The 10,906-nt window shown below is 45.6% G+C and overlaps 1 protein-coding gene across 5 annotated transcripts in view; it reads right to left on the bottom strand.

Annotated features, from left to right (window-relative positions):
* Positions 1-630: 630 nt before the first annotated feature.
* REEP1 (receptor accessory protein 1) overlaps positions 631-10,906 on the bottom strand; it is a 67,298-nt gene continuing 57,022 nt past the window's right edge. The window contains exons 9-10 of one of the 5 annotated variants that reach the window (XM_048303894.1): positions 6,566-6,705; positions 631-4,566 (exon numbers count right to left, since the gene is read on the bottom strand). In XM_048303894.1, coding sequence (XP_048159851.1) covers positions 4,495-4,566; positions 6,566-6,705 — 212 coding nt within the window. In that variant the 3' untranslated portion in view covers positions 631-4,494. The other 4 variants (XM_048303891.1, XM_048303893.1, XM_048303892.1 and 1 more) reach the window with 4 other exon arrangements.

Genomic DNA, 10,906 nt, shown 5'->3' with positions numbered 1-10,906 from the left:
ATCCATACTTATTGGTGGCTCACTGAATGGAGTCTTCTGGGGAAGAGGAGAAAGAAGAGCAGGGTCTATGTGAGCATTGTTGCCTGTCACAATAACACACTATTGCCTTGTGTCCATGCTAGGAAGCATATGGAACAAAAACCCCCAAAACCAGTTGGATGGCTACATGCAGTGTTTATAATTGATTTTAAAATGTATTGGCCACTAACTTTCACTACAGGACTCAAATTTTGTGTCCTCTGTTGACTTTTGAGTAGTAGAATATATTCCTTAGGTCCTGCACAACATCCTCAAGCAGACAAATCAGAGTATTTCCTTGCTTCTTTTTCCTTTAAGACACCTCACTCTGCACATTCCTGGTCACACATAAATGGAACAAACCCAAGGGTTTATCGTGGAGTCTGTTTGGAGTGTGCAGAGCAACTCGACCCTAGTTTTGCTCAGGGTTGGATCAGATGTTTTCTCTACAAAGCTGATACTCCAGCAAGTGTATGAAAGCAGTGCCTTAAAGCATTCCCTGATAACCCATTTTTGAGCAGACAGTCCCTGGGTATCAGCCCCAGAGCTGCCTGTATAGCAGAGGTGGTTTGCAGCACAAGGCTGTAGTATTGCAATGAATTCACTAGTTACTCAGAGTGTTCAGTAGCTGTATTTTGTTTGTTTTCCAGTTCATGATACAGAAAGTTCTGAAGGACATGCAGCACTTAGTGAATACATCTATATACAGTCAGCCAGAATTCAGATAAAAATAATACAGCGATCAAAGTGATTTTTCTGGCCTGCCAGATACATTGAACAGACTAAAGATGTTTGGTTTTGTTTTGTTTTTTGTTTTTTTTTTTAATAAAGAAAAGATTAAGACTTTATTCAAGATGTATATCAAGCAGTATAACAAAACCAGCAAAACATCAACCTTTGGAATACTGTTGTAATGGCCATCCTTGTGAGGCATCAAGTGTACCATTGTATCACAGACCTTTTCTACCCATCACAGGAAAGAAATCACACCAAGTGCACAATTATGAGCCTTAAATAGTTTGTCTAAATGCAAATCCCAACGTGTTCTCTGCTAGTTCAAATATGGTGCTGGATGCAAAACAGGTACCTGAAACTAACAGCAAAAAGGAGACTGTGGGTGAAGAGCATAAGGGTTCATCACAACACGAGGACTCGCCAGCAGCCAGAGGCAGCAGGTTGTTTACAGGAGCATTGTCTCTCTCCAAGCAGCTTTCTCCCTCCTAGCAGGAATAAACTGCCCGATCCTCTTTCCTTCTGTGCTGGGTTTGCACTGCCACAATTTAGGTTAATGATTCATTCCAGGGTGACCAGGACACAGTGAAGTCTGTCTTGTGTTGGATGTGATCCTGATTCAGCAGTTGGCGACCGCTGGAGCTGCGCTGATGCTGACCCCTATGGCAGGAGAGGAGGCACAGAGGGCTGCACTGGGATGCTCCAAGCTTATTCTCTTCATAACTGAGTGAGTTTATGGTAAATTAGGGAGGTAATTTGCAGGCCTGTTTACCATAGTTTATATCCAGCTGCAGTTTCCTTCCCCTCAGCCTCGATTTTACATGTTTAAAATAATGCACGTTTCACTGGAGCCTTGAGCTGGGTAAAGGCTGTTTCCTAGGGCTGGCCTGTTCCCTTCAGGGTTCCACTCTCCTGTCCCTCTCTGAGACATGAGGAGGTGCCTGCCTGCCCTACTGGACTGATGGTAGGGGCCAGCTGCCTGAAAGGCCCCAAAACTGGGCTTTGTTAACTAAGCCAGATCTGCTGCTATTTTAAACCATCAGCTGAAAGATTGCTTGATTTTAGGAGGGGACATCTGGAAGTGCTCAGCCGGCCTGCACACTCAGCTGCAACTGGAAGGGAGCTGAGAACTGCTCCTTCCCAACACACACCTAGAAAGCATCCATCCATCCATCCATCCATCCATCCATCCATCCATCCATCCATCCATCCATCCATCCCTGCCTCCTCTCCTGTCCCGGGTCCTGCACACCCTGCTTTGCCAGGAGGGGTCAGCAGCAGCGCAGGAGGGCGGCTCACCGAACCGGGCTCGCTCCTTGGCGGAGGCTCCAGAGAAAAGCTGGAACAAAAGATTTCACGGGTGATGTTTATCCCGAATGAACACACGTAGCCTTAACACTGAACAGACCTGGGGCGGCCCCTGTAAACAACCTGGGCGAGGAAGGTGAGGAATCAAAGCGAGTGGCCGTTCTCGTCTGTACAGAACACTGGAGCACAAGGAGCACAAGTGCACATGGTCAGGCATTCACATCTGCCTATCTATACACAAATATACAGCTCCGTTGATAAATTAATACATTTTTTTTTTCCAGAGATATGAAAAGGTTTATTTTTCTCATTTATACAGTGAATGTTTTGAGAGATATAAGGCAACTCCCTTGTCAACATTTCACCTCAGCACTTAAGAAATGCTAAACAGTCAAGTTTACAGTAAAACAGCAGATTAGACGCACATTAAATAGTTTTAGTGAGAATCAATGTTAATACAGCGTGTCTGAGATTAGAACTTGTCAGATGTTATGCAGCTCTATGTTGGCTGGGGTATTTGGCATAATTGAGTGCAAACTTGTCAGCTTCTTTTTTATCTTACAGCAGCCCATTGCATAGCAGGGAAACATGGCTTGCTTGCAACAGGATTTTATTTTCTGCTAACAGTGCAGGCAGTTTTCTATTTCTTTTTTACATTAGCCAAAAGAAATAAAATAAACTCTAAAGCTGCTTAGAAGTAAAATACATAAGCTTAGCTTCTCAAAGCTTTTGCTGAGTATCTTCCAGGGACCGACTCTTCTGTAACTGCTCTTTAGACAGGTTTGTTTGGATTTTTTTTTTTAATTTACTTTCTGAAGACTTTTTCAAAATTTGCAAAATATGACTGAATCAGCACATGTAAAGGAAATAAAACTCTCAGGTAATGAGGCCAAATACTGTGGCAGACACAGGAAGTACCTGCTTGCTTTTTCCATTTCCTAGCCAGGTCAGATAAACATTTCTGTGTGCGCATAATTTATTTCTTTCTTCCCCACACATGTAGGAAGCTGTGGGGGTGACCTCAGGGATCCACCAGATGGGCAGCTGGGATATGGATGCACCCCCAGCAGAGAAATGGTTTCAAAGGCCACTTCAGAGTTATCTCCAAGCCTGGCACACTCCAGCAGGCTGTTGGCACCCTGGGCTGCTGCACCTGCGCCAGATGAACAGTGACCACCATCGAGCCCCCGTGCTGATCCATTGGCGATGGCACATCCTACATAATGCTAAATGCTTTTCTAGTCTATGTGACAGGTCCAAGAGCAAACACAAAGGGTCACGTAATTAATTAACTTATGTGTGAATCTCACATGCTCAACACTTACAAGAGACACCAACTTGAAGCACAAATACACAAACCCTACCGTGTCTTCCTCTTCTTTTATATTTCTCATTTATATATGGATACAAATACACCACTCCATCTGGTTCTTGTGTTTCTAACCAAACTCCATGCTACAGGAGAAACTCCAGGCTCCAAAAAGCAGCTCAGACCCAGCACCCTCCTCTGCTCATGCAAGCAGAACAGCAGCCCCTCAGCAGGAGAGCAGAGTGCTGGGACTGGCATTCATGCAGCAGGGAATAACGGCGTGTTTTTCCCTGGAAATACATCACTAAAGCGATTCTAACTTCTGTTGCTGCAGCTTGCTCAAGCCTGGCTTGCTCACACTTTAAAACTTGCAGTAGAACATTGGCCACAAATGGTGGGATTTAGTTCTTCTACCCATCATTTTCCACAAAATACTCTCCTGGCTCAGGCTGATCAAAATTAGAACTCCCTCCCCCTTCATTACATCACTGAAACCATTTCTTTTCTCTTGCACATCTCTTCCTCATCCTCTGTGAGTTTCTGTCTCTGTGGGTTTAGCACAATGATTTTCTCAGAACATGTGATCTACTTGCAGAAAGAGAAACGTAGTTGCACTCAGCTTTCGCTAACAAATCTTGGACATTTTGTACAGTCGAAGTACTTTGACATTTTTTACATCATTCACAGTCTTGAGGAGGAAGGGAGGAAAGAGAATTCCATGGGTTCTGCAAATCCACTTCATCAATGATAAAGCCATAAATAAATACACTGTCAATGTAGCATCATGAGTAACTGATTATTGTTGTTTCCGCTGGGCATTCACAGAGCAAGAGCTATGCAGACACAAATGAAACTGTAAATGTACAGTGTAGGTGGGTGCACACTCTGCAAACCAAACCAGGACCCCTCACCTGCAGGTGCCTGCCAGACTGTCCAACCCACGTCAGGGACAAACAGCAGCAGCGTGTCACAGAGGGATGCGGGGAGAGGAGGGAGAAAGGCCATGTCTGCAGTGCTGTACATCAAAGCACATCCATCCCACTGCTGTTTCCTATGTTTTGAACGAGTAGCTCTTTAAGGCAGAAGAGAGACATTCTGTGGATCTTGGTGCTATTGGCTCATTGCACTCACATTGTTTCAGTGGCAGAGGACGAGGTACTTTTCTTCCTGAAGCGAGGTCTAAGGGTCCTAGGCGGTGCCTGCAGAAAAGCAAGACAAAACTTCAGTGGCCTTTTTTTCCTTACAACTCACCCATCTTTGTGGGACCTCTGTGACAAGGGTCCCATTCCAGGCATGAAGTAATGGAGAAGCAGATTTTGGCCCTAAAGATCATTAATTAATGACCAGTTGAAGACTAATCTCTTAAAGAAACCTGTTGTATACCCAGGTTACACTAACACCTTCCCCTCTGGCGCTTGCTTAGAGGTGTGGCTAAAGATTGCTAATAACACAACAGTTGAAAGAGACAGGACAAACTGCTGCCATTTACAGCAGCTCATGGATCAAGACATCAAACTGGTGGCAGGGAGCCAGCTCTGGTGTCTCCCAGCCCATCCTGCACTGTCCAACCCATCTACAGCTCCTCAGAGGGTACAGCTCATGGCATTACAAAGCTGAAGGGGTCCACAAGGTAAAACACACCGGGTCTGTAATTCTCATGAGGTAAAATTCTTAAAAATCAGCCTCTTGCTTGGAAAAGAGGCCAGACACAATCTGTTGAAATTATTTTAGAAACCAGCTACTGGAATTCTGCCTTGTAGTCAGCTGACGCAGAGCTTTTACAAGGAGCCCTGGATGCCCAGGAGGAGGCAGACCAACTCCATGAATTTGATTTCCTGTGGCTAACCCTGTTCTCCAGACTCAGACAGACAGCAGTTAGGCTAGCAAACAAATGAAAGAAATAGCCCTAATCTGCAGTGCCTACTTCTCTCAGAAGAGTTCTGGTGTGGCTTTGTGCCTTGTGCACTTCACAGCAAGAATCGGTTATCAGACATTGGATTCTCAGTGTGGAGCCCTGTCACAGCATCAAGTAACAAGGTGTGGTAGGCTCTTCTATTCCATTTACCTAAATACCCAAAGCCTTGTTTTCTTTAACAGCATCAACCTATTTACCTGTAAGGGCCTGACAGGACCAAAGAGAGGGCTTTGTCATTTCTGTTTCATAGGACTTTCAAACACAAGACTGTGCCACGTTTCTGCATTCCTGTGATGCAGCAAGGTGTAAATATTCATATAGACCAGGGACTGCAGCATGGTGAGGTTTTGTTTAGACTCCACCTAAATTTCCATTTTTTCTAGCTTGACCGTAAACCAAAGTAGTTTCTCAATAAGATGGGACTAATCCAACACTTCACCCCATCTTCCAAGCCTGAAATCTTACTCCAGGTCCCCACAGTGAATCCCCAACAGCACAACAGGTCTGGATGGGATGGCTGTGCCCACAAAGGCACAGCTGGAGCAGAGCTGAGGGGCAAAGCTGCTATGCACGGCAGTAATGGATCCCACACCACGCCTGACTCCAGAGCTGCTGGCTTGGAGTAGCTATCTGTAAACCAGGAGCCCAGGGACACAGCTGGACCACTAGAGCAGTACCTCCTGCAGCCTGGGAGAGGGCTGCTCTTTGGGAAGCCATGTGGCTCTTAAAGCAAAGCTGTCATTAACTGCACAGCAAAGACTCTTAAATGGGGAATGAGCAGCCCTTTGGGAGGCCACTGGACAGCTCTGGGAGTAGCCTGAGAGGCTGCACCTTTCCACAGCTAGAACAGAGCAGCCCAGACTTTGGTGAAAGCCCCCACAGGTAGGACAACCCAGCAGAAGGGATTGCACCTGCTGACCAAACCACACTGCTCTGCTCCCTCACCCTGAGCCAAGGGAAGGAGGGAACAAACCAGCTTTCCACAGGTGGAGATCTCAGCTGCTGGCTGTGGCACCATCCACCCTACCCAGACCTGCAAGGAGTCTTTGCCTACGGCATCTCCTACAGAGATTTTATTTCCTCAATAACAAAATGTTGCTAAACTCGCTTTTGGCAAACAACAGAGTGAGATCTGCATTTCCTTTAGCTCTTTTGTTTACATGAAGCAACTTAAAGTGCATTTAGTGAGTTTAGACCAAAGAAAGGTGTTTGTTCAGTTGAAGATTCCAGTTGAAAGTTCAAGGAATGTCATAGAAGGAGCAGCCTTGACAATACAGAAGTACCTCAAGGGGTTGATCCTTCTTTTTGGGCCTTTTGTTCATGGATGCGCAATCATTGTCTTCATCATCTGAGAACACTGAGCCTTTTGTTTCACAGTTTGTCTCAGGTGGCTTCTCATACCTATTGTTCACGCTTATTTCACCTATTTAACAAAGCCATTTACAGCCTAAATGTGAAGACACAGGATGAGGAAATCAGTGATGGTTTGATTCACACAAATCAGTCACCTCACTGCAAAGCCATGCATCTTCCAGGGGTTAATAGAGGGGTCACACACATCACACTCTAATAATAGCAGCTGTGGGGTTAGAAATCAAAAGGCTCCTCTTTACAAAGCCATTATTAAGATTATTTTGATTATTTTACACAGAATTGAGACTAAATTCACAGCCTCTGATGTTTGGGAGGTTGACACTAGAAAGAGATTTCTTTGTTTGTTTGTTTGCTCAGGGATAAATAAAATAACTGATTTCTTTAGTTGCTGGTTCCATCCATAACTCCTGCATCTACTGCATCCTCTAGAAGGCTCCAAATGGGTGTTGAAGCCCTCTGGTGAGCACAGAGAGACCTGCCTGGGGTGCAGAAATTGGAAACACAGCAGCACTGACAGACTTGAAGCTGAGAGTGGTCAAGGCAAGCACTCAGACAGATCCACTGAAGTTCACAAAAAGCTTCACCAGGCATTGAATGGACCCTCAGCAAGTGGGTGTGTTGCTGGAAGACCAATGCAGGGAAAAGTCTCTCTTCTGTCATTCTGGAATAAATGTGGTGGAGCATTAGCTCTGCTGATGGATCTGAAGGCAGTTTATTGCCCCATAACTACAGACCACAAATACTTTCTTGGTGGTTCTTATCCTTGTAACTTATAGCACAATCTTTTTGGGACTGGTCACGTTACACAACACAATCCATTTGCTGCCTAAATACAGACAGTAAATGAGACAGTGTTTTTAATGACCAGTCCAAAGCAAGGGGTACAGAAGAGGAAGTGCAACATAACCAAGCTTCCTGCATGTCCACAGTTTCTTACCAGCAGGGCTGGAGGCTTCTCTGTTTAACTGAGAAGGCTTTTTTGATGTTGAACACGTCAGGAGTGGAAGTATTTGCTGTTGAGGTGCCATGAATGACAATTACTGGGTCTATGCTTTAATGGTTGCATAAACGTACATAGAAATAATGCTCTGTGCTTCTTGTCCCAGCCTGACTCTAGGAGTCTGCTGGACCAAAGACTAAACCCTAAAGACTGAAACCAAAGAGGATTCTTAAACATTTAATACTTACTAATCCATTTTAATTCTTAAAGCCCAAAAGAACCAAATTCTTCGACAGCTCTTTCAGCTGGGTAACAGACAGAGGGGAAATTATTTGGCTACAGCGACAGGAGTCATGAGTAGGTCATTGGGGCTCTCACCAGTGCCAAATTAAAGTCAGCAGCTAATCGCTCTCAGCCCACAGGATGCAGCTGCTGCTCAAGACAGCAGCCTGTGCACACCATCCTCTGCCCACTGACCCCGTGTTTATACCCCCTTATCACCATTCACATGGGCAGGCTGGAAGACACCACTGCAGGTTTTCAGGAAGAGCTGGAAGTTGACTTTTCCCCCAGCTGTACTAAAGGTGTTGGTGGTCACATTGCAGAGAGGTCTGGGACAATGCTGAAATGTTTTTCTTCTGTGTAGGACTGTAGTGTGATAACTGCACTGTGGGGAGAATTAAATGTTCTCTAGATCACATGGCAGAACAGTACAGGAATGTTTTGGTTTGCTATTTTATCCCTCTACTTGGGAAGTGAGCTACCCAGGAGCAACCTAGCTTAGACCCTCTTGGATGTGGAAGCTGTTCTTTGCTGCCTCCCTAAGCCAAATCAAAATTTAGTCAAGTTTAGTAGCAGTGGGTCAGGACTTCTTTCAACAGCCTCACTGAGGTTTGCACAGTGGCCCAACAACACATCTCCAGCCATGTGCTACTGTGAGCAGACAGGGGCTTTCCCCATGGAAAAAGGACTTTGAATGGGACAGGATGGAGGGGTGTTGGAGAACCAGAGTTAGGGTGTTCAGTGACCAGAGTGAGGAGACACTGGCTGCTGAGGCTGCTGAGAGCAGACAGGATCATGCAAATGTGCCCTGCTCCCTTTCTCCTACAACCAGCTGCTCCACTGGAAAAGGAGACAGAAGAACTGTCAGCCTGGTAATGCTTCTGTGAATCCCATGGTTTTGCAGCATACTTTGCTTTCTTCATTACTATTCTCTCTCTTAAATTGGATACTGGGCAAAAAAGATACCGAGGGAGCTCTGCCAGCCATGTCCACAGCACAGTCTCCTGCGGGCTCTTCTGTTCTCCCCATCAGTCCAAGCATCACATCCATGTCCTGAAGCTGCTTCCATGAAGATCAAGAGGAGAGCTCAGCCTTCAAACTGGTGCATACTGCTTTGATCCCTGCAGCTGAGAGGTCTGTAAAGTCCACTGGAAGTTGGGCTGACACCCTCTTCTTCCCTGCTCCACCTCACTGTCAGTGGGACACTGAAAACCAGCCAAATGGGAACCAGTTTTGCTTCAGCCTCACTGAACTGGAAAAGGGAAGAAGATGTGCTATCCCAGGCCTTTGCACTACTTTTCTGGCCATTGAAGAAACAGATCTTGAATACACAGGGCCCTTTCCTTACAACCTGGAACAAGAAGGGAGGATTCCCTGCCCATCCTGCCTTGGGAAGGACACCTGTATTGTGAGCAACCCAACCTCATATTGATCTGCCAGACTTCAGGGTGCCAGACTTTGTCCCACATTTGTGGAAGCATTATGCTGTTGTGGGATGGGAGAGAACTCATCTCCGAGGGTGGCTGCTGTGTGAGCGCCAGCTCTGATGTTGTTTGTTATTTTTTGTGAATATGGTGATGACATGATAAAAAATTGATTTTCTGGCACCAAGAGAGTGAGTAAAAATGTAAAGCAAGGGGTTAACCAGAAGAACAAACACACATGTGAGGAACTGGTGAGAAAGGAGATGGAGGTTTGAAGTGAATGTAAGGGTTCTGGGACACCAAGGCTATTGGAGAAGGTAAAGACTGAGGAGCAAAACATGTTGTCAGGGCTGGAGTACGCATTTTGAGGACAGCACTTGGCCCTGGGTGACCTCCAGTGTGTTTCTAAGAGCCATCTTTAGGATCTGAGGCTGTGGGGCCTCAGGTCACTATCAGATGTCCCCAAAATGGCAGAGTCAGCAGTGTGTGCTGCTCCAGGGAAGCAGCCAACAATGCCAGGGACTGTCACAGCCAGGAGGTGGCTGTGTAAAAATATGGATCGTACACCAGATCTTTGCCCTGACTCTGTGTGGAAGACTCTCACTCCCCATCCCAGGGCAGGCTGTGTTTCAGGTGTCTCCACCTGTAACATTTATGGCTCCACATCTTTGTGTGGAGGGGCTGAATTGCTGTAGAAGTGGGAAATGGGCTGGTGTTCCAGGACTAAAGCTGCTGCTGCCTCTTGCAAACACCTTTTCAGTGCACAGACCAGACTACACTCCTCTCTCCACTAAAGCAAGACAGAATCTGACTGTAAACAGTCTAAGGAAATGGACCCTCTAATTCCAGTTCCTATCATACTATCATAATTCCTCCCAGGGAACTGATACAGCCAACAGATTGTGTGGGAAGCCCTGAAAATGGGCACATTTCTAGTTAAAGTAGACATCTGAGTGCTCTGCAGAGTTGGGACCTGAGCTGTTAATGCACCACAGGGAACAACCCAGCATGGACCAGGAAATGTAGGGCCAGATCATTGTAATCTTTGATCTCTGTGATTCAACAAGGCTAAGAAATCTCACTTGCAAAATTTTTTCTACACCAATATGTGGGATTCAGTAGTGCGCTGTTTTTTTCAGCAATCACTTTGGTTCGGACTCTGGTCCATGCTGCTGTGTAAATCTGTAGTAAATTCCTGTGGATTTTCATGAGTACAACAGAAGTCAGGACCTGGCCCACTCTAAGTAAAAGCGAGCAAATGACTTTGATATTGATCCTCTGAAAAATCTGGACACTTAAATACAGGTACAGTGGGAATCAGGCAACTTTGAGAGAAATTGGACCTCCCCTTATTTTGCTGGGCACAATACTTCTTCCTCCCATCACTTTAATTCCTCAGGAGCAATGGGGAAAACCACAGTCACAGACTACTCAAACCAAGAGCGAGGTATTGTATTATTGTAATGGAAGGTAAAGTCACTCCAAAGTTAAGCCTTTCCAGGGGATCATTCATATAAAGAGGTTTGCACACCAGTTAATAAGAACAGGAGAACAGATATTTATTATACGATGGCCATCAGCTTCTTTCCCCTGCAACAAAGATA

Source organism: Corvus hawaiiensis, chromosome 5 (assembly GCF_020740725.1).
Source record: "Corvus hawaiiensis isolate bCorHaw1 chromosome 5, bCorHaw1.pri.cur, whole genome shotgun sequence".
Taxonomy (NCBI): domain Eukaryota; kingdom Metazoa; phylum Chordata; class Aves; order Passeriformes; family Corvidae; genus Corvus; species Corvus hawaiiensis.
The sequence above is the reverse complement of the archived record's forward strand: the minus strand, read 5'-3'. Positions and strand labels throughout refer to the sequence as shown.